This window comes from Quercus suber, unplaced genomic scaffold (assembly GCF_002906115.3).
Source record: "Quercus suber isolate HL8 unplaced genomic scaffold, Cork oak 2.0 scaffold_251, whole genome shotgun sequence".
In the NCBI taxonomy this organism is placed as follows: domain Eukaryota; kingdom Viridiplantae; phylum Streptophyta; class Magnoliopsida; order Fagales; family Fagaceae; genus Quercus; species Quercus suber.
This window is the reverse complement of record NW_027069707.1, coordinates 648172-671825: the sequence shown is the minus strand read 5'-3', so window position 1 is coordinate 671825 and position 23654 is coordinate 648172. Positions and strand designations below refer to the sequence as shown.

Here is a 23654-nt window from a genome sequence, read left to right as displayed (position 1 = left end):
CCATTCTTTTATAAGGCATTGATAGGTGAGAATTATTATTATTATTTTTTTTTCTATAATCGATACATAAGGCATATATCATCAAGACATGTTATGCAATGTAATGAGAAGTGGTCATAATCACCTACATTGCCCATCTCAAGGCAACAAGTCAAACTATTCAAAAAGTTAGAACATATAAAGACATCTTTATAAATTATAATCATATTTATTATAACATGAATTTCCACCAAGTGAAGCAAATATTTTATTATAAACATATAAATAAAGAGGCAAAAAAGTGGAAGAACCGCACTAACGATCTACAAGTTCATGCATCTACAACCACAAAAATACTTTTGCTTACAAAACTGGGAAATGAACAGTAGACTTGTAAGTATGTGCACCTGCAAGAAATCATCCAAGCCTTTCTTGCCTAGTCTGGGTAGTGTGGGCCTCTTCAATACGTCGGGTAAGAAGGGAGATTCCATAATGGGAGGCACTTGAGGCAGCATAATAGGATGTCACTGTGAGTTGAGTGAACTTTGGGAGTGCATAACCTACAACAGATCAACAGCCAATTTGATATATATATATATATATATATCCAAAATGTAAGTCTCTAAATGAACGTCTACCAAGATACCCAGTGCCTGAGACTCATTTGACAAACCAAGTCTTTATACTCATATATATGACTAAATCCGAAAAGATATAAGTGACATTATCCCTTTGAAGTTTTAAAACCAAACCGCAAGTCAAACGGAGGATTAACAAGTCAAGTACCAAAATGAACTCCAGCAGCTTCCCAAGCAACATTGATTATTGAATTCTATACCTCAACAAAGCCTTAAATAGTAGTCCCATGATAGGAAATCTAGGGAATCTTAGTAACTATGAAGCCTAATACTAAAGCTTTGGTGTCCATCCACATCAAGGAAGACATTCTGGTATATTATTAGTACTCAATACTCATTTAGGTCATTAAGTTTTGGGAAATTTTCACTTTAAAGTTTAAAACCTACAATTTAGGGGTAATCCGCTGATCCAAATTAAACCCAGTAGTTTCAAAAGTACCAAATTAAACCCTATTCTTTTGAAAGGTAACAAATTAAACCCTAGTGTCAAAATTGGAGCAACACCGTCAGCAAACATTAAAATCAAAAGTGAGGGAAATGCAGAAAAACCCTCTCTCAAAAGGCCTGCCGATGGACTTCATGCTTGCTGGACCACAGCCACTATGGGAGTGCAGGAAGCCAGAACACGGACTGGCAGATTAAAGAGCCTCTTACATAATATGCTTATGCAATTGCTATTGAATTCTTTTTAAGTCCACTCCTAGTGTAGAAATAAGTATGTTCGGTCTTTGCTCTTTGGTCCCTCCACCTCCAGGACATTACAAACTGTGTTGCGGTATAAGTCCAACTGAGGAAGGTATAAGTTGATAGGTGTAGGGGCTATTGTGCGGGATTATGAAAGATCTTTCATGGCAGCTTTGGCAAACTTATATCAAAATCAAAGAAGCAAATTTTTTAAAGGGACTTTTGAAGCTAAGGTTAACGGTGTTAATCTTTTTTATTTTTTGAGAAACGTTAGCAGTGTTAAACTAATTTTGACTCTAGGGTTTAATTTGGACTATCTTTAAACTATAGGGTTTAAGGTGAAATTTGCCCTTAAGTTTCTTTATTCATTAAAATAACAGAAGTATAAGCTAGCGGTGGGTCTATGTTTATGCCACTGTGCTGCCATTCGACTTGTATGGTATGTTGGACTTTTTGGATCTGCGAATAAGGGTTTAAATTTATTACTAAGATTTATTTGATAAAACGGATAGGACTTATTATCATTAGGGAATGATTTTTTACAGGTATTACTGCATCTTAGGCCCACTTTTTGAGGAAAGTGGAATCTTTATGCTCAAATGGAAATTTTAAATCACGAGTTGTAGCCTTTATTTCTCTTTGAATGGCAAATTGGGATTGTTGAAGGCTAACAATGATTATAGAAGTAATCACAGCCAAGAAGAAACCCTAACAGATGTTAAATTTTGTTAAGAGATGCCTTAAAAACTAGGGGTTTTGAGTATTTTACTAGGATTTTGATTTTTTATTAGGGACTGTATAGTAATCTGATTATTCATGGAATTTAATAGCAATTAAAAATTACAGAGAGAAACGTTTAGAAGGTTGAAATGTTCGGGCTTCAGTGTTACAGGAAATCAAGAACCAGTAACGTATTCTTTTGGAGTGTGATGTAGTACAAAGGAAGTAAAGTCCTTTTCGATTTGAAAATATGTGGTTAAAGGTTTATGGGTTCATTGACATGGTAAAAGGTTGGTGGGATTCTTATCAGTTTCATGGTATGCCAAGTTTCATTTTGTCTAATAAACTCAAGGCAACTAGGCTTAAAGAAGTGGAATGAAACAGATTTTGGCAATATAGTTCGACAAAAGCTTCTCTTCTACTATTGATGGCTTACTAGGAGTCGGAATCCTGGAGGCCTACTATTGATGGCTTAGAATTTGATTGTCTAGATGAGACTGAGAGGCTCTCACTAGAGAGGGATTTTGAGGAGGAGATTCTTGAGGCATTAAAGGAGGTTGAGGGAGATAAGGCCCCTAGGCCTGATGGGTTTACTATGGCATTCTTCCAAAAATGCTGGAGTGTAGTGGAAAGGGATGTTATGGCTTTCTTTGTAGATTTTCATAGACATGGCATCTTTGAGAAATCTCTTAATGCCACGTTTCTTTGTTTGATCTCTAAAAAGGTCAATGCTGTGAGTATTAAGGACTTTCGCCCTATTAGTCTTGTCGGCAGCTTGTATAAGCTTCGAGCAAAGGTTTTAGCTCATAGGCTAAGAGGTGTTCTGGATAAGCCCGTTTCTGACTCTAAGAATTCTTTTGTTGGAGGGAGGCAGATTCTTGACTCAGTCCTTATTGCAAATGAGTGTCTGGACAGTAGAATATAGAGTGAAATTCCTAGTGTGATTGTCAAGGTAGATATTGAGAAGGCGTACGATCATGTGAACTGGAATGCTCTATTCTACCTTATGGAGAGGATGGGTTTGGGGGAGAGGTGGCGGAGATGGATGAAGGCTTGCATTTCCACAGTTAGGTTCTCAGTTCTTGTTAATGGTTCTCCAATAGGTTTTTTTGGCAATTCTCACGGTCTCCGTCGAGGGGATCCTTTATCTCCACTCTTATTCCTCTTGGTGATGGAGGTTCTTAGCAGGTTGCTAAAGAAGACAGAAGTGGGCGGTTTCTTGAACGGATTCCAAGTGGGCTCCCATGTGCAAGGGGGTTTGAAAATCTCCCATCTTCTTGTTGCTGATGACACTCTCTTATTCTATGATGCTTCTAGAGAACAATTATTATATGTAAGAATGGTGTTGATTTTCTTTGAAGCTATCACAGGTTTGAAAGTCAATGTTGGTAAGAGAGATTGTGCTAGTAGGCGATATAGGTAATTTACATGCTCTAGCTCATGTGTTATGTTGTAGGGTGGGAAATCTACCCATGACTTACTTGGGAATGCCTCTTGGGGCACATTACAAGGATCCCTCGATATGGAATTCAATTCTAGAAAAAATGGAAAGGAGACTTTCTGGGTGAAAACAGTCGTATTTGTCTAAGGGTGGCAGATTTACTTTGTTAAAGAGTACTCTTTCGAGCCTTCCTACTTCTTTTTTATTTATTTATTTATTTATTTATTATTTTTTATCTCTGTTCACTATTCCTCAAGCTGTAGTAGCCAGATTGGAGAAGATACAAAGGAAGGTGGTTTGGGGATAAGGAGGGTGGGATTGTTTAATTAAGCCTTGCTTGGTAAATGGTTATGGTGCTTTGGGAAAGAAGATCACAGGTTATGGCGTCAGTTTATAGCAACCAAATATGGAGTGGATAGTGGGGGTTGGTGTACTGGGATGTTCGAGGGACCCATGGCTGTGGACTGTGGAAGAATATTAGAGCAGAAGCTGAGAGTTTCTTTAGATAGGTGGAGTATGCTGTGAGGGAAGGCCATCGTATTCGTTTTTGGTATGACCCTTGGAGTGGGCCTATCCCTCTAAAGGATCTCTATCCAGATCTGTTTGCTTCTGCTGTTACCAAAGAAGCTTGGATTTATGATTTGGTTGTTTCTTTTTTTTTTTTTATAGGTAAGAAAAAGTTTTATTGAAAAATGATAAGCATGAGAAAACACAAGGTTCACAATAGTGAACAAGAAGAAAAAAGAGGTAAAAATAAGCAAACAAACACTAACCTATACTAAGAGACAAAAGAAAATCCGTGATAGTAGAACAATCTGAGAGGCCCCAACATTGAGACCAATCAAAAAGGGTTTGTCTACATAACTCCAACAACTGATCCAATGACTTCCCCGTATCCTCAAAAGAATGCCAATTCCGTTCAGACCAAATATTCTACATTAAACAACCCAGAACCAGATTCCAAATATTAGAATTATGTTTCCCAAGCCAATGATACCAACAGAAAAATAAGTCTGCAACGGAACGTAGTATGACCCGATCAATCCCAAATAGTCGAAGTATATACATCCATAGAGAATGAGCAACCAGACAAGAAATCAGTTGGTGATCCACAAATTCCTCATTACAACAACACATACAACAATGATTTGCCAAAATGCGGCCACGGAGCATAAGATTATCCAAAGTAAGAATCTAACCATGAGCTGCTGTCCACATAAAGAATGCCACCCTTCTAGGAACTTTTACTTTCCAAATGCCCTTCCAAGGGAAAGTAAGAAGAGTTATATTTCGAATCTTATGATAAAAAGACCAAACTTTCCACTTCCATTAAGACACCAAAAAAGTCTGTCACTACCTTCACCCCTAAGAATTTTAGTTTGAATGAAGTGAAGAAGGGAATAGGAAGCCACCAACTCCCAATCATTAAATTCACTATAAAATCTTAAACTCCATACTCTATCATTATCACCAACTGGAGGACTTAACACTTCAGAGATACAAGCTTCCTTATTAGTTGAACAGACAAATTGCTGAGGATAAAGAGATTTGAGAGAATTATCCCCAGTCCACTTATCATGCCAAAAAAGAATACGAGAACCATCACTCACTACAAAAGACACAGGCCTAGAAAAACTTTCCCACTCTTCACTAATACTTCGCCATAACCCACAACCATGAGCCCTTCTACAAACTCTAGTGCTCCACCCCCCTTTCCCCTCCCCATATTTCATGGCTATGACCCTCATAGATGAGAAGTTTCATGACCATACCTCAAAAGCCATTTCCCTAAGAGAGCCTGATTGAACGACAACAAATTACGAATTCCCAACCCACCCAACCCAACTCACGAGGTAAGCAAACCTTTTCCCAAGCCACCAAAGGGTATTTGAAGCACTCAGCTAAAGAACCCCACAAAAAATTTCTCTGAATATGTTCCAATCTCATTGCCGCCGCTTTAGGAACAGTAAAAAGAGAAAGATAATAAGTCAGAAGGCTTGACAATGTACTTTTCAACAAAGTGAGTCTACCACCCTTTGACAAATAAAGCCACTTCCAACCTGACAGCTTCTTCTCCATTTGCTCTAGAATCGGATTCCAAATAGAGGTTGTCTTATACAAGGTACCCAATGGCATTCCCAAATAAATCATAGGCAAACTGCCCACCCTGCATTGGAGAATGTTAGCCAAATTGTGAATGTTGGTCACCTCCCCAATAGGGACAATTTCACTTTTCCTCCCATTCACCTTCAAACCAGTAAACGCTTGAAAACAAGTCAAAGCCAGCCTAATGGATAGCAACTGCTCCCTAGAAGCATCACAAAAAAGAATGGTGTCATTAGCAAATAAAAGATGAGAAATTTGAATATCAGTAGAATTAATAGGTTCCACATCAAAACCCTGAATAAGGCCACCGTCCTCAGTTTCTTCAGGATCCAACTTAAAACCTCCATGATCAAAAGAAAGAGAAGGGGAGACAACAGATCACTTTATCTAAGGCCTTTTAGAGCAAACAAAGAAACCAGCAGGAGAACCATTAACCAACACTGAGAAACGAACAGCAGTGACACAAGCCTTTACCCAACTTCTCCATCTACCCCCAAAGCCCATCCTCTCCAGCAAATAAAACAAAGTATCCCAACTTACATGATCATAGGCTTTCTCAATATCTAACTTACACACCACCCCCGGAGTCTGACACTTCAGTCTACTATCTAGGCATTCATTAGCAATAAGAACTGAATCTAAAATCTGTCTACCACCAACAAAAGAATTTTGTGACTCCAAAATGAATTTATCCAACACCGTCCTCAATCTGTTAGCCAACAACTTAGATAGCAGCTTATACACACTGCCCACTAAATTGATAGGCCGAAAGTCTCAAATATTCAGTGCATTATTTTTCTTGGGAATCAAAGATAAAAAAGAAGCATTCAAAGACCGTTCAAACTGTGAACTCCTATAGAAATGATCAAAGAATGCCATAACATCCTTTTCCACTACACTCCAGCATTTTTTTTAAAAATGCCATAGTGAAGCCGTTAGGACCTGGGGCCTTATCACCCTCCATCTCTTGGAGGACCTGTACCACCTCCTCTTTAAAAAACTCCCTCTTAAGAGCAATCTGCTCCTCCTCGTCAATACAAGCAAACTCCAAACCGTCCATAGAAGGACGCCTAGATCCGTCGAGCTTTTCATGAAAGGGAGGTAGAGACAGCATGTTCTTTGCTTAAGCATCTATATTCTAATATGCCAAGGGGTGAGAGAGATGATACGTTGACTTGTAAGTTGAATCGTTTTGCTGTCTTTGATGTTTACTCTTACTATAACTTGCTAGCTGATTCGGATGGCTCTTCTTCCATCCCTTTTCCTTGTAAGTGCATTTGGAGTACAAAGGTACCTAATAGGGTGTCTTTCTTTTTATGGATAGCAACTAGGGGTAGTATTCTTACCATTGATAATTTGGTTCTTAGGCGGTTACCACTGGTTAATTGGTGTTGCATGTGCCGGTGTGATGAGGAAACTGTGGATCATCTTCTAATCCATTGTAAGTTTGCTTATGTCTTATGGAGTGAAGTCTTTTTGATATTTTGAATCTAGTGGGTGATGCTGAAGATAGTAGCCTCCCTTCTTTTTGGCTGGTGGAATTGGTCGAGGAAGCATTCCTCTAATATTTGGAATATGGCTCCAGCTTGTTTGATGTTGTTAATTTGGAGGAAGCGTAATAATCGTACTTTTGAAGATATTGTGAGATCAATAGATCTTTTGAAGCCTATACTAGTTGGGACCTTATTTTAGTGGGGTAAAATTTGGGGTTTTACACAATGTATTTCCATTTCTGAATTTCTTCTTTCTATTCGTATCTCTTCCTGAGGTACTTGTATTCGTTTTAAGTTCTGAGTGTTCACCATCGTGAACATGATGTCCTTTTTATGAAATAAATCTTTGATTGCCCATCAAAAAAAAAAAATGCTTCTCTTCTAGGTTGTATTAAGTCTATGGATGAGATTGAAGAAGCTAGATCTCTGCTAGAGGGTGAAAAACTACAATGTGATCAAGCCAAAGTGGATCTTGAGAGAATTGTGTTGATGGAGGAAATTACTTGGAGACAAAAACCTTTGTGCTATGGTTGAAAGAAGGGGATAAAATACTATGTTCTTTCATAGACTTGCAAACTCACACCATCTCAATAACACCATAGGGTGGTTAGTGGTGGACGGGAAGGAGGTTATTAACCAGGATGCCATTAAGGAGACGATAGTGAACTTTTATAAGGCCCTATTCTCAGAATCGGGAGTTTGCAGGCCCCTGTTGTATAGGCTTGTTTTTTCAGCTTTGGAGTATGATGTTTCTTATCGGTTGGGAAGGTGTTTATGGAGGATAAGATGTATAATGTGGTCTCCAATATTAATGGGGATAAAGCTCCCAGTCCTGGTGGGTTCAAGATGGCTCTTTCCCAATCATGTTGGGGCATTTTAAAGGAAGATGTTATGAAGGTATTTCACTATTTCCATGCACATGGCACTTTTGAGAAAAGTATCAATGACACTTTCCTCACTCTCATCCCAAAAAAACCCAGGGTGGTGGAGATTAAGGAATTCCGGCCTATTAGTCTCATTACGTGGGTCTATAAGATCCTAGTGAAGGTTTAAAACCGATGAACTTACCCTCTACCCCATTATTATAGGGGGAGGAATCATGTCTTGAGGTTTATTAGGTTTAGATCATGATATTAACAACTAATTCTCACCCTTAAATAACACAAAATTTCAGTCCTATGTTCAAACCTACCAAATCTAAAAGAACTTGAAATGTCCAGAAATACCAAAACCACCGAAGAAATTGAAACTACATTATCATGTGTAGTATTACATTATAATGACTTGAAATTTCTATTTGGTTAATGATTAAATAGAATAAAAATTAGACCTAACCATAGCTATTTATTAATCAAATAAAGTATCATGGATAACATTTCCTTATTTTATTTTTGATTGTAGTAGTGTTCATAGTTACCAAGATAACATTTTCTGTAATCAATAGAGAATCACCTTTGCCACAAATTGGTTGGATTATCTAAAATGGTTGGGTATAGGCCATTGTTATGCATCATGGAGTTTCTTTTTTGATAGATACGATAAAATTTTAACCTATGGCCTTCGCTCCACTATAATTACCCTTTATTATCAGGCCAATACATTAGCTGGGTTTTGGTGTAAACTGGGTTCAAACCCCATATCTCTTATTTGCCAACAAAATACTTTACCAATTGAGCTAAGTATAACCCACGGTTCATGGGTTTTCTTTTATTAATAAGTAAGCCTTATTTAGTTATGGGTCTTTATGTATGGGCTTTGGTTTAATTCAATTAGGGTTTGGTTTACTAGTCAAAGTAGAAGTCCTATTTCTACTAGGAGAAGTTAAGACTATGGTCTACATAAGTGTCTTATTGTACTCACTACTCAAATAAGTTAAAGTTTGCTCAATAAAATTATTGAGTATTGAGGGACATTGGCCTTAGGGTTCTTTTTCCCTCCTCATTTTATCTTCTTTCTTTCTTCCTTTCTTTTCACAGGTACTGTTCACATCATTTTTCATACTATTCACGTATTAAAAAAATTCTATTTATATTTATTTTCTTTTGTTTTCAACCATAAATCCAATCTTTTCTCTCTTGAACCCTAAAAAATTAGGGGAATTTATCTACGTGTGGTTGTGGTGGATTAAGGCTTAGGAGGATTGGTGGATTTTGAAGTTTAAAACCCTTTTTAGAAGAAGGCTTAGAGTTCATTGGAGAAAAGGTTGGATTTGTGGTTGAAAAGAGAAGAAAAAAAAGAGAATGTTTATTTTAATATGTGAACAATGCATGAACAGTATCAGAAAACAGTGTATGAACAGCACCCAAGAAAAGAAAAGGAAGAAAGAAGAGAAGAGAAATGGAAAAAAGAGAGCCTTAATGCCAATGTGCCTTGATACTCAATTTTATTAATCAACTCTCTAACTTGTTTGGGTACAATAAGACTTTCATATAGACCATTCTCTTAACTTCTCCCAATACAACTAAGACTTCTACTTAATTGAACTAAGACTTATACTTTGACTAGTAAATCAAACCATAATTGAATTAAACCAAAGCTCATACATAAAGACCATAATGTAAATAAGACTAATAAATAAGGCTAATTAATGAGAACACTAATTTGCTGTAGCATGGCTTTCAAGTTATGGAGTTCTATCTTTAGGATGTTTGGGGTTCAGTGGGTTTTACCAGAGATGGCCCTTGATTTATTATGTGGGTGGCAATGTCATGGACCAAATTCTGATGTTTGGAATCTTATCCCTTTATGTTTGATGTAGACTATAAGGAGGGAACAAAATCGGTGTATTTTTTAAGATGTGGAGTGCACGTCTTCTCAAATACAAGCATCTTCCATTAGTTCTCTTTATGAGTGGTCTTTTATATCAAGTCTTACTGATAGTATTTCTATTCACTCCTTCATAGAGTCAACTCATATGTAGATATTACCCCATCGTAATTCTTTAGGCTGCTTCATGTTTCTTTTCACAATGTAGTCTATTTTCAATAATATTATTTTTACCTATAATATATATATATATATATAACTAATTAACTACCATGGACACTTATTTTGGGCTTTTCCTTAACCTTAGACTTCCCCAAAAAAAAAAGGATATTCTTTCACTAGCCATTCTATGTTTGCGCCATCAACCCCAAAATCTGCAAATCCTACTAAAACCTTAACCCACCACTACCACATGTAGACAAACTCCCCCAATTTGTCCAACGTCATTATTACCCTATGAGCTGCCCAGCATCCATCTGACTCACAACCATGTATTCCCTTTGTCTTATATTTTGTTTTTCTAATTTTATAGATGATTGATGCTAGCAAACTGACTCCAATGGACCTTCTCCCTTTGTTTTTGCTGAGGTTGTGGGTTCAAGATCCATCAAGTGCATTGTGTGTGTAACTTAACTAACTAATCAAAGAAAAAACTTACAGCTGATTGATCCCAAGAAGAAGGGAAGAGAAAAACTACAACCCCTAGTATTCCTTTATCTTAAAATATATTTATCTTATTTAAATTTTCTTTGAGAAGTTATTTTTATTGGCTTTGCATTGACAGCTTCAATTTTGTTAAACATGAATCCCATACCTGCTAAAAGGCATACCTTTCGATTCCCTTTAAATAAGATCAATTTCACCAGTCAAAGCATCCAATACAAGATATGATTGATAATACTTCATTTTGAACTCACATTCTATAAGCATATACTCCACGCCAAAGGCTCACTAGGAGGTATTCAAACAAAACTCCTTAAGATCCATCATCCATGACCCACCCCCTCAAAGATACAGGTACCATTTTCCATCAAATATATGAAATAGTATCCCAAAATCCATTGCAAAGTTAGATAAAATTTTTATGGATTAGTAACTCACATTCTTTTATGGAATAGTCTCCCAAAATCCATCAAATTTTCACAGATTAGGTTGCAGCTTAACCTAACAAACACATGCGACAATATTCCTAGATGGAACATGTTCCCAAAACCCGTAATTGCAAAGTTAGATCATCAAGCATTAGCAGATAAAGGATCAATTAAGCAAGTGAATCAGATTGTATGACACATCAAACTTAAGGCAATCTGAAAGCCCTTTTCTAAGAATAGAACTGAAAAATCACCACCTTTTCTTGGCTAGATAAATCATCCCACTTTAAACATAGTGAATGAAGAGAAATATCCTTACCTCCAAATGCAGCGCTGGTACCAGAAAAGAGTAGCAATGGAGGAAGCTGTGAAAAAGAAGACAATGGATCAAGTCATGCAAGCTAACAGTTAAATCTTCAGCAATTAATGGAAGAACAGGAAAGTCAATTTACATTCAAAGAATTATAAAATCACAAAAGAAGTATATAAGATCTACCCCAACTAGGAAAGGAAGCCACTTCGGTCCCTTCACACGATTTTGAAGGTATGGGATCCCTGCAATTGAAAAAACACTAAGCAATTTCTATACATTAACTAAAAAAAGAAAAGAAAAAGTAAGACACAAAGGGACACAAATTTACCTGTATTGAAACCGTGAACTGCACTAAGCATTGCACCAATACCTGTCCCCGCCTATTTAAACAAAAACAGCAGAAAGAGTTAAAACGGTAAAATCACTTGTACAACTATACTCATTAACAATATCATATAATTCAGCAGTCGGGTCATTAATGGTTTCGGTCCATACAAGAGCCAGAACTCAGCATTAACAAACTAAAACTAATGTTCTTGCTCCACCTTTAAAACCATATACATCATATTCCATCAAGTTTACCGATACCCGCATCGTTTAACACACTTTTAAGAGAGTTCCACTAACAATATAAATAAATTCCATGAGCATAGATCTAAATCTAATTAATATAATGAAATTCAATTCAGAATTCTACATAAGCAGCAACTAAAGTGTTGTGGAAAATGAGAGAAGCGGAGAAGAAACTGACCACAGCAGTGGCATCGTGTAGGACGGAAGTGATAGTCCATTCACCTCCAGCCTGAATTATCATCATCAATCAAAAAGCAGTATTATGAAAGAGTAAATTGATCAAACAGGTAATGTGCATTGTAAAAGAAAAGAGAGAGAGAATGATTACGGAGTTAGGGTTTAAAAGGGAGAGACAGCGAGGGCAGCGTGGGGATCCGAGGCCAGGGTTTATGGTTGGATCGTGATGATACATATTGCCACTCCTCAGCTTCTCTTCGTACACCTCTCTCGTCCCCATCTTTTTCTACTTTTTCCAACTCCTTGTGCACAAACTCACAGTCGCTGTGTCTCTCTCTCTCAGTTTTATTAAACCCTTTAAAACTCTTTGCCTCACGATTTTATTTTATTTTATTTTTGTGTGCTTCTACCTTTTGGGTTCCTTTACTTTTTTCTTTTTAATCGGAGAAAATCTTTTTTATTTTATTTTATTAAAAAGATAAAAAGTGTTATCCCATAATATTTTCGTAACAAATTTTATGTGATATATTGTTAGTTACTACAACTAGTGTGTAAGAAAATAACTTCAATAGGGAATTCAGATTAAAACCAATAATAAATTACTATGTAAAATTTGTTGTAAACATAATATTTTTTTAAAAAGATAAATATTTCATATTTTAATATCATTATTCATTAAATCTTATAGGTACATAACAAAAAAATCATAAAAATTTCAAAAGATTCTCAAATTAGTCTACCACCTTTACTCATGAGTCATGGCCATTAGAAAAGAATTTATAGATTGTGGTAAGTCCATGGGTAAGGCAGTAGCTTAATTTGAAAATGTTGTAAATTTTTGTTGTATCTATAGATATCATTATTATAAGGGAAATGCTAACCAATGCTCTAAGAGCATTAGTTTATGAACTATTTTTAGAAATATTTTATTGGAAGAATGATAAAACAATAAATGTTGTTGACATTTTTTATATTTATCATGAAAGCATTGCCAAAATTTTCCCATTATGACTTATTAATAATTACCCTAATAATATCCGTTAACATAACTGTTATTATAAATTGAGTTTAACACTAACCACATAACTAGAAATAGGAGGGGATCCAATTTTGCTATTTATGTCTTGACACCATTTACTTTGCCAAACATGGGTTTACGAGTACAAGTGTGGTCTTTTCGAGTAATACTAGGATTATAATTTTTGCCATAACTTGCTCATGTGGGAAGTCGTAAGTGGTAGAATTGTTGACCTATATGAACCTATTACTTTTACTCCACTACTCAAAACTTACCACGTGAGTAATTCTTAACAAAAAGTATGATAAAAGTTGTAGTTCTAGTATTACTAGTCATTCTCAGCTTAAGCAAGGTAAAGAAATTGAGTACCTACGACTAGCAAGGTGGGCCATTAAAAATCAAGTCTTGAGGAGCAAGTGTCGTTGTACCCTCCTAGAATGGTGGTGATTAATTGATGAATTTGCGATGTGAGTCATTTCTTTATCCTTTATCTAAATTTACTCGTCATTTTTGCTAATTCTTTGGAGTTTGGATTAATCTTTCATGTCACGTGTCAGATGAAGACAAATCCTTGGAAGGATATGATGATACTGGCTGATAGAGCTTGCTCTTCTCTTTGTTTGGAACCAGATGATATTCGAGAGTCCCTAAGGTGATATTGGTATCTAGGTGAATTGGGGGTACTTGATGAATCTGGGGTCTTAGCCAAAAACTGAATTGAAACCTTTTATATATTTAAAAATATTTTTTTGTCGAAAAGTTACTTTTAGTTTTTACATTTTTAAGCGATTTTCATTTTAGTACATACATTTTGTTTTTACCACTTTTAGTCCCTATCCTGAAAAACGCTTCCTGTTTTGGTTCTTGCCATTACATCAGAAACAGAAAAAGCTGACATGACAAATGATAGGAATAAATAATACTAAATTAATGTCCATGTGACCTAAATTAATAATAAAAAATGTGTTTTGGTATTAAAAAATGCCACGTCAGCATCTAAATTAAAAAAAAATGATTAATTTTAACTAAATAAAAAAATTAAAAACTAAAAATTATATGAATTGAGATTTAAGTGTGTCTTGAACAAGAACAACAAGAACACAAACCCAGAAATTAAAAAAAAAAAAAAAAAAACCACAGATTGGCCACAAATCCTCAACATACCCCAAAAAAAACATTGAAACTGGTTTTGTTTGTTTCCCGAGAAAATACCAAAAGAAAAGAAGCGCAGGCATGGCGGTGAGCGACGGTGTCGCGATTCCCAATAGATCCGGGCGCATAGGATAGGTCGGGTTTGCTGTGGGGCGTGACGGTGACACCATTCGCGGAGAAGGACGAGAATGGTCAGGGTCCCGAGTACGGATCGGAGGGAGACCTATTGCCAAGGTGTGAGAATTGCTGGGGCTACTTCAACACCTACTATGAGCTCGAACAATGGTCGTGGAATTACTTCCTCTGTGGAACCCTCAATGGCCTCTCTTCCAAGGCCATCACTCGCTACTCTCGCCCCGATTCTTGCCCCGAGATGATGTCCTCCTTTGTCGATCTCGAGCTCCTTGGCGAGTCACTCACTCACTCCTTCACTCATTCACTAACTCAGCCTTCAATGTTTTTTTTTTTTTTTTTTTTTTTTTTTATTTTTAATTCTGTTTTTTATTTTTTTATTTAGTTAAAATTAATAAATTAATTTTTTTTAATTTAGATGCTGACGTGGCATTTTTTAATGGCAAAAAATATTTTTTATTATTAATTTAGGACACGTGGACATTAATTTAGTATTATTTATTCCTGCCATTTGCCACGCCAACTTTCTCCATCTCTGATGTAATGGTAGGGACCAAAACGGGAAGTGTTTTTCAGGATAAGGACTAAAAACGGTAAAAATAAAATATAGGGACTAAAATGGGAATTGCCTGAAAATGTAGGGACTAAAAGTGGCTTTTCGCCTATTTTTTTTAATAAAAATTAATATTATTTAAACTCTATTATCTTGTTTTAGATATAAAATTACTAATTAACCACATAATTTTTTTTAGAAAGCCTATGGATATAAAAAATTTGATAAAACTTTTCACACCTATTGATGTGACAGATTAATAGTAGTAAATAAAAATGTAATGTCAGTAGTAGACTTAGATAAAAATCAATAAAAGTTTGTTAACTCAACTGTTGTGAAAATTTTTTCTTATTGCCTTTTTCTAGAAGTGCTCATTTACAACATTTTCATACAAATCTTAGGTGTTAAGTTGTTACTAGTTCTAATTTGAACCCACAACTGAAATTACTTTTGTGTAAGCCAATAACAACCTGACGCTTAGAATTTGCTGTGAAAAATGTAATGGACTGAGCATTTCTCTCTCTATTTTTTTCTTGATACAAAAATATTATTTTATTTATTGGCTAATATTTGGATTTAATTAATACTATTATGATGAAATAAATTACCCTTTTGATTAAAATTTAGGAGCATTTTTCTACTTGGGGGCCTTAGGTGACCGCCTCATTCATCTATAGCATAGAGCCGGCCTTGGGTGAACATGTAGGGAATTGGGTAAATGGAGGAACAACTAAACGACCAATATCAGCCTAGGGGTATTAGTATTTATTGTTCAGTGCAAGTCTGGGGATTATGAAGAGTTTAAAAGGGCTCAACTTTAAGGTCGTTTAGCTGCTCCACCAAAAGGAGAGAGGTACAAGTTTTTAAAATTCATTTTTCACATTTTGAACTCCTTGTTATCGATTCATTTGTGTAACTTCTCCCTTTTATTTATTTAGGAGGCAGGAGGGTGTTGGCCTAAGCGGTTCATCAGGACAACCTAAGGTGTTGGAATCAGAGGAGTCTAGTGATTGGAATTTGGAAGTTGAGGTTGGACAAGTGAAACTTAGAGGTAAAGAGTGAAGCATGCTACGAGTGCTAAGTTCTGCGAAGTTCAAGCTAAAGAAGACTCAAGACAAGATAGATGAAGATTAAAATTTTTGACTATCTTAAATTCTTTTAGAAATATTATGGCATCTTGTATAAATTTTTATTAACATCCATTCCAGTTTGAGAACTATTTCGCAAAAACCTTTTTTAAGTTTTGAATATATATATATATATATTTATCTAGTTATTCATTGAAAATGTCACGTTTGGTTTAGAATCACCATTTTTTTTTTGTTATTGAAATATTCTACTAAATTACATTGATATTTTGTCGTTAAAAAGTTTTTCAAGGTATAGAACATGAGTGACAATCAACACTCATGTTTCTATATTGAGGCACCTATGTTCAGTTTTCTTTTTGATGATTCTTTTTTATATATGTGTATTAAAAAAAAAAAAAAAGGCAAAAATACAATGTTGGTTCCTGAAGTTTGTCTATTGTGCATTTTTAGTCTCTTAAGTTTTGAGTGAGTGTTAGGGCATCCACATTGGTCGAGCCATAATTTTAGCTCTTTGGCTCCACCAAAAGCTACTTTTATCTATTATACCTTCTCACTTTATCTATTATATCTTCTCACTTTACAAAACACCCAGCATCAATGGTTTTATTTTATCTTTTAACACAATAAAATAACATAAACAATACAATAAAATAATATATCATTCAACAACCAAAACACAACCACAACCATTGTTAAAGCCATTGAAACCACCGCATAGCTGCAACACCACCACTATGACCAAAACCCATCAAGAACTAGCGAAGAAGAACAAAAAAAAAAAAGTGCAAAAATATGAGCAAAAATAGATCAGAAAAACCAGAAAAAAGAGTGGAAATATGAGCAACCCCGATTGAAACCAATAGATTAAGAACAACCAACCCAAAACCTAGCCTGAAACTTAGAGAGAGGCTAAAACCCACGCCTGAAACACAAACCCGAAGTGCAAACAAAAGCCGAAACCCAGTCCAAAATCACACTGAAACACAAACACAAATGTTGGAACCCATACCCATACCGAAATAGAAACACAGCCCAAAACCCAGCCCAAAATCCACTCTAAAACGCAAACACAAATGCTGAAAATGGGTTAGCGATGAAGGCTTGGGACTTGGGCTTAGGTTGGCAGCGAGTCTATAACGGGAAGAGAAAAAAAAAGTGAAAAAAATAAAAGAAAGAAACATTATTTTAATTGGAGGTTTAATAAAATATCTTTTTTTGCTTTAGCTTCTTGCTATAGTACACAACTATAGATGACTGTGCACTGTAGCTCAAGAGTTAAATTTTTTAAGTTTGCCTCCACCATTGCAGCTTACTTTTAGAATTGGTGGTGCTAAAAATAGCAATATGGCTTTTTAGCACCGTCAATAATAATGCTCATATTAGTTCCTGAAGTTTAAAAAATGGTCCCTTAATTAACTTTTGTTAAATTCTTGCTTATGTTTCTAAAGGAACAATGACATGACACTTATTTTTTTCCATGTGGCAACTTATTTTGTTTAAAGCAAAAAAAAAAAAAAAAAAAAAAAAATTACACTCTTAAATCTGACCCGTTCCAATTTGCATCTAATTATTCATTGGTCTCTAGAAGCTTGGCAACGTCTTGGCGCATTGTTTTATCTAAATCTCTCTTATGATCATCAATTTCTTAATGGTTTTAATTTTCATCAACTTTAAACCACATATTATTCAAACAATTCACAATCCCTTGGTTTGATCTAGTAGCATACAATGGAAACTCTTAATTAATAATTATATTATGATTTATGCCCAATGCTTGTAAACAGTAACATTAAAAAAAAAAAAAGGAAAAAAGAAGAAGAAGAAGTAGAAGGGTTTTGAAATCAATCTAAGAGAGAAAAACCATATGGCAGTCTTATAGCCGCTTGTTGAAAAACAAATACCAATTGAATACCAAATGGAATTTACGACTTGGAAATGAAAAACAGTAAGGCAAATACTAGATAAATTCAAAGAAAGCATATCCACTAAGACCTTTGTGGATTTGACAGTGTGTTTCCGCTCCAGTGTGCGTTCCTTCTCAATTAGTATGATTTCATTTTGAGAAAGAAGTCAACTACCAAGGTCTTCCGGATTTGGGTTTAAATTGGGAAAAAGAAGTGAGTTTAGATTTTAATCACATGTGTGATTTTTTAATAAAAAATAAGTTGCCATAGAGGAAAAAAAATAAGTGTCATGTCCATGTTCCGTTAGATACATAAGCAAGAATTTAACGGAAGTTAATGGAAGGACTAATAATGCTCATTTTTTAAACTTCAGGGACTAATCGCGCTCACTCAAAATTTAAGGGATCAAAAACACACAATAGACAAACTCAAGGACCAACATTGTATTTTCGTTTACAAAAAAATCTCTTGTAACTTAATATACACCAAACCTAGAAAATTGCAACCCTTACAATTTGTTTTGACACAAGAATTTAGTCAACAATCTAAATCCTAACACAGTTGTTCAAAGTGGAAGTTTTTATGCATTATACCAACTTTCTATTATTGATATATTGGGGTTTTCTATCAGGGCAAACACTTTGCAGCAAAAGCTTGTCCATTATCCAATGCGTCAAGAGAATAAAAAAGAATTTTGAAATCATTAAATTTATAACACGATCTCAATTAAATTTTGAAATCGTTGTTTTCAAGACATGATTTTAGTTAAATTTTGAACTCGTTGTTTTCAAGACACTATTTTACTATTTCAAATTTATATTTGAAATCGTTTTTGAACACAAGATTTCCAAGTGATGTGTGTAAAGTGTGTGCACTTCACTATGTGCAAAAAAAAATTATATATATCCTAGAATATATGCTCTATTGTCTCAAAGTAATATTTCCACGTGTGATTTTTTAATAAAAAATAAGTTGCCACAAGGGAAAAAAAATAAATGTCAAGTCAATATTCTGTTAGATACATAAACAAGAATTTAACAGCAGTTAATAGAATTTTGAAATCATTAAATTTATAACATGATTTCAGTTAAATTTTAAAATTGTTGTTTTCAAGACATGATTTTAGTTAAATTTTGAACTCGTTCTTTTCAAGACATGGTTTTAGTTAAATTTTGAACTCATTGTTTTCAAGACACGATTTTTCTATTTCAAATTTATAATTGAAATCATTTTTGAACACAAGATTTCCAAGTGATGTGTGTAAAGTGTGTGCACTTCATTGTGTGCAACAAAAATTCTATATATCCTAAAATATAAGCTCTATTTGTCTCAAAGTAATATTTTCTACATTTTCTAGTATTTTGTGTTATTGAAAATCTTCATCAACATAGAATCTTTGAGCAATGTTATATATACAAAAAAAATTTATAATAGTTGAGTTGGCAAAAGCTTGTATTGGTTCTCATCTAGGCTTACCACTAGCATCACTTTTTTTTTTTTTTTTTACCTACCACTAATAATCTGCCACATGATGTCAAATGTTTTGTATCTATAAATTTTCTCAAAATCTTTTCTAGAAGCAATAGATAAAAGATATATGAAAATTTTTACCCTTTACACCCTACACAACCTTTTTTCCCTTCTTTTGATTGGATTTGAATCAAGTTCTCCTTGTTAAAGAGATCGATGATATCAGAAAATATAATGACTACAAGACCTTTTTACAATAATTTCCCTTATAGATAGAACATTACCATACAAAAACCCTCTTAATTATCACTCTAACAATGACTATTTTTTGTGTGATAGATTTGATAAAATTTCAACCTATGGCGTTTGCTCCATGATGATTGTTCATTATCATCAGGCCAAGATATCAATTAATTTTTGTGTAAACAGGTTTTGATTTTCAAATCTATTATTCAATTATAAGAGACTTTACCTGTAGAATTAATTATGGACAAATCTTGCACTTTAACATGATTTTCAAAAGTATTGTGTCAAGTTGCCCCATCCAAAATTATTTGGGAAAATAGCCCTCATCATATACTTGATTTTCAAGAACTCAACTCTTAAAGAGTTGTGTTTTATGTCACATTTGCGGAAATGATTGCGAATGATTTTGCATTTTTTTTTAAATTCTGTGCCCAGTTGGAACTTGACTTTTAAAAAGTTGAGTTCATTTTGAGACTGCTTTATAGGTTTAGAATCTCACACTCTCATCTCAACGTTTATTTCCATCTCTACCAAAAATTTAAGGACAAAGTTTAGCTACAAAATTGGTTGTTGCCTTATACTATAACATTACTCAATATCTTTTATTGGAGGTGAATTTTGACAAATCTACCATTGGATTACATCTTCTTTTTATATCCTTTATCCCCACAAAATTTCTAGAAAATTAAAGATCAATAGTTACATCATCAATAAATTGTTTAAATTTCAAGTATATTTGTAGTTTAAAACTTTGCATAAAATTTTAGCTTATAGAATATATAGTAAATAATGTCTAATTGACACAAAATTTGATATGTATATTAAGAGTATAAAGAACGTGCAATTCAACGGTACGATTTTCAAAATATATAGTGATGTATATTTTATTAAGTAAGGTTGTAGCCTTAGGAAAAACTTTGTCTAAAATTCAACATCCTTCTCTCTCACTCTTGCTAGATATATAACACTTTCTCACTCTCGTCACTCTCATTGAAAAATCATTGTCGTCTTTCTCATCCTCTTTCATTATTTGAGGTTTTCAAACCCTTAAGGTACAGTCTCACAAATTATTTAGCAAAAAACAATTGTTAAGGTGTTGTTGCTTTGTACTATTTTGTTGAGAGGTTGGTGAGTTTGTTGGAGACTAAAAAAGGGGGTTAAACTAACCAAAAGTTAGAAAAATGAGATTTGTTTAGATCATTGGAAATTCTCTTAAGACTTTTTTGTGAACATCAAAGAATTTTATTGATCTTCTAAATCATATATATGTGTGTGTGTGTGTGTGTGTGTGTGTGTGTAGACACTCAATTTTGCACCCATGATTTAATCAAGGAGAATGACTTGAATGACCATTTATGTACCCCAAAAAAATCAGGATTGCATTACATGCATCAATTTGTTCTTATATTACATGCATCAATTTGTCTTTGCATTATATGCATTAATTCATTCATTGCATACCATACAAATGATCTTGAGATTCTAACGGTCATAATGGTGTGTTTGGTTTCCAAATCGAACCATCGGATCAAAAGATATTGCATGATCAAGTTGCACGGTCAACATGCCTTGTGTCTTGTTAGAGTCGACCATACATGATCAATTTAAATTAATTCTGATTGGTTAAACAATTAAAATTAATTAAATAATTTTTGTGATTGGTTGATAATTAGTGTTTAAAATAGGGATGCATGCATAAGAATAAAAGGGATGATTGGATAACAATAAAATTGTGGATAATTTGAACTTTATCAAGACTTATTTTAGGGTATTTATCTACAAGATAATTGTTCCTGAAAAAGCCTGAATTATTCAGAAAAGATATTAAAAAAATCATAGACTAAGGATGAAAACACGTCTAGGTGCGGAGATTGGATCAAAAAACCTTAGAAGGAGAGTCCAATACGCACCCGAACAAAGAAGAACGTTCGGTGTCCAAGAGCCCATTCGACACTTTTGGAGTGCCGAATGGTACTTTAAAAGGGCCGAATTTCCCCTTTTTGGGCTTTGGCCCAACACCTTTCGGGTGACAATAAGGCACACTCTTTTCGATCTTTTCGCAAAAGGATGCATCTGGATTTGCATCCTAATTGTCTGTGCCTATTTTTTAGAGTCTTCTAGCCTCTATAAATAGAGTCTAGATCTCATAATTTAGCACAATTTTTTCAACGCTCTGAGAGGCATACGTTTTGAGGCTCTCAAATTGCTAATATTTGCTGATCCTCTCTGAGATTTGCTGCTAAAATTAGGGTTTTTAGGATTCATAGATAATTGAATAAGTTTCTTTGGACCCTAAAACATCCTCTCAAGAACAAGGATTGCTCATGCAAGAGGTTGTTTTCAATCACCTTTTCTTTTTATGCTTCTTGTTTATGATGATGAATGTTTTTTCTTTATCCATGAATTATTATTTATTGTTTTGTTAAAGCATGATCTTGATTTTTATACAATTGTTATGATCTTTTTCTTAATTCCAATAATTTGCATATGATCAATGCTTTTTCTTGTAATTAAAAATCGATCTACATCTTTCTTAGATGTAGATCTAAATTTTTCTTAATAAAAAAAGAATCTGCATCTTTCTTAGATGTAGATCTAAATTTTTCTTAATAAAAAACAGATCTACATCTTTCTTAGATGTAGATTTGAATTTTTCTTAATTAAAACAAAAATGGATTTGCATTTTTCTTAGATGTAGATCTGAATTTTTCTTAATAAAAAACGGATCTGCATCTTTCTTAGATGTAGATCTGAATTTTTCTTAAACAAAAACAGATCTACATCTTCCTTAGATGTAGATCTGATTTTTTCTTAAATAAAAAATTGATTTGTATCTTTCTTAGATACAGACATAATTTTTCTTTAACACGTGAAGTTTTTTGAAATAAAGAAAAAGATTAAACATGATTGTGTTTGTGTTTGTTTTATTTAATTCATGTTGCATAAATTTAAATTATGAGTGAAACTTTCTTCTTAAAAAATCTTTTTCATTCTTTTAAAACATATAAAAAATAGATATGATTTTTTTGTTATCGAAAAACATTTTTTAGTTGAAAAAAAAACAGGTTTAATATTTTTCAAATCAAAAGACTTTATTTCATGTGATAAACACAAATCTGAATTTTTATCTCCAAAAACCACATATTTCTACATCCTACAAAACATATCTGGTATTTTGACAAATTAAAATCATTTTTTTCACCAATCAAAACAAATATGAATTTTTTTTAAACAAAAGAAGAGAGTTCATCATAAATAAATTTATGTGATTTAATCTTTATTTAACATGTTTAACATATCATTCATGACATGAATAAAAAGGTACATTGGTCACAAGAGTCTAGAAGACCAGACTCTATTTGGACAGAATGGGTGCTTAACACCTTCCGATTTTGTAACCTAGCCTCCAGATTTAGGTCTTTGGTTAAGTAGATCTAGCCTTGTCTTTATTTTATTTTGGGTAGAATATAACTAGGACAAAAAGCCATGTAATTATTTGGTAGTTTGTAACTTGGACCCAAAGCCATATAATTTTTCAATTTTCCAAATATGTAATTTTTTATTCAATCAATGAAGAGAATAATTCAGTCATGTAGTTAGTTTTTCTTATTCTTTTGTATAAAAAATAAGTGGCGACTCCATACCACTTACCCAAAAAGAGAGATGTCCTAAAAAAGCACTCCAAAATCTCTCTTTTTTGAGAGGCAACTTTCGAGGTCTCTCACAGTGGTGACTCCACTGGGGATGTTGAAGGCTAAGCTTCGTATTAGACTTAAGTGACCAAATGTGTGCCCTTGTTTTGCATGGTCTTGAATGATATAGTTTGTTTAATATTTTGGTGTATGATAATTTGTTGTTTGTTTTGTTTGTTAAAATCTTTCCCTAATTGTCATGGTGTGTGTCATCCAAACAACAATGTATGCACCACTTTTCAACAATTTTGTGGTGGTAGTAACCATGGATCACTGGTCTTCATTAGATTCGGGTACCTATTGGTGAACTCATAACTCATAGCCTAAAGTCACTAGATCATTTCCTATTGACTGTAAGGGACAAACCATGCTGTTCAGATTAATGCAATGTTCATTACATTACAAGTTGGGAGGT

The 23654-nt window shown here is 34.1% G+C and overlaps 1 protein-coding gene across 1 annotated transcript; it reads right to left on the bottom strand.

The window, feature by feature from the left end:
* Positions 1-186: 186 nt before the first annotated feature.
* Positions 187-12370, bottom strand: LOC111998160 (uncharacterized). The gene is made up of 6 exons (XM_024030262.2): positions 12133-12370; positions 11983-12033; positions 11560-11611; positions 11415-11473; positions 11238-11283; positions 187-539 (listed from the first exon to the last, which is right to left on the bottom strand). The coding sequence occupies exons 1-6, from the start codon at positions 12259-12261 to the stop codon at positions 397-399; spliced, it is 480 nt and encodes a 159-aa protein (XP_023886030.1). The 5' UTR covers positions 12262-12370; the 3' UTR covers positions 187-396.
* Positions 12371-23654: the final 11284 nt, after the last annotated feature.

Coding starts and splice junctions, on each gene's coding strand:
- LOC111998160 (XM_024030262.2), bottom strand. CDS start 12,261: ATGGGGACGAGAGAGGTGTACGAAGAGAAGCTGAGGAGTGGCAATATG. Junction 11,474..11,559: donor AGTTCACGGTTTCAATACAG/GTAAATTTGTGT, acceptor TTTCAATTGCAG/GGATCCCATACCTTCAAAAT. Junction 540..11,237: donor TACCAGCGCTGCATTTGGAG/GTAAGGATATTT, acceptor GATCTGTTGTAG/GTTATGCACTCCCAAAGTTC.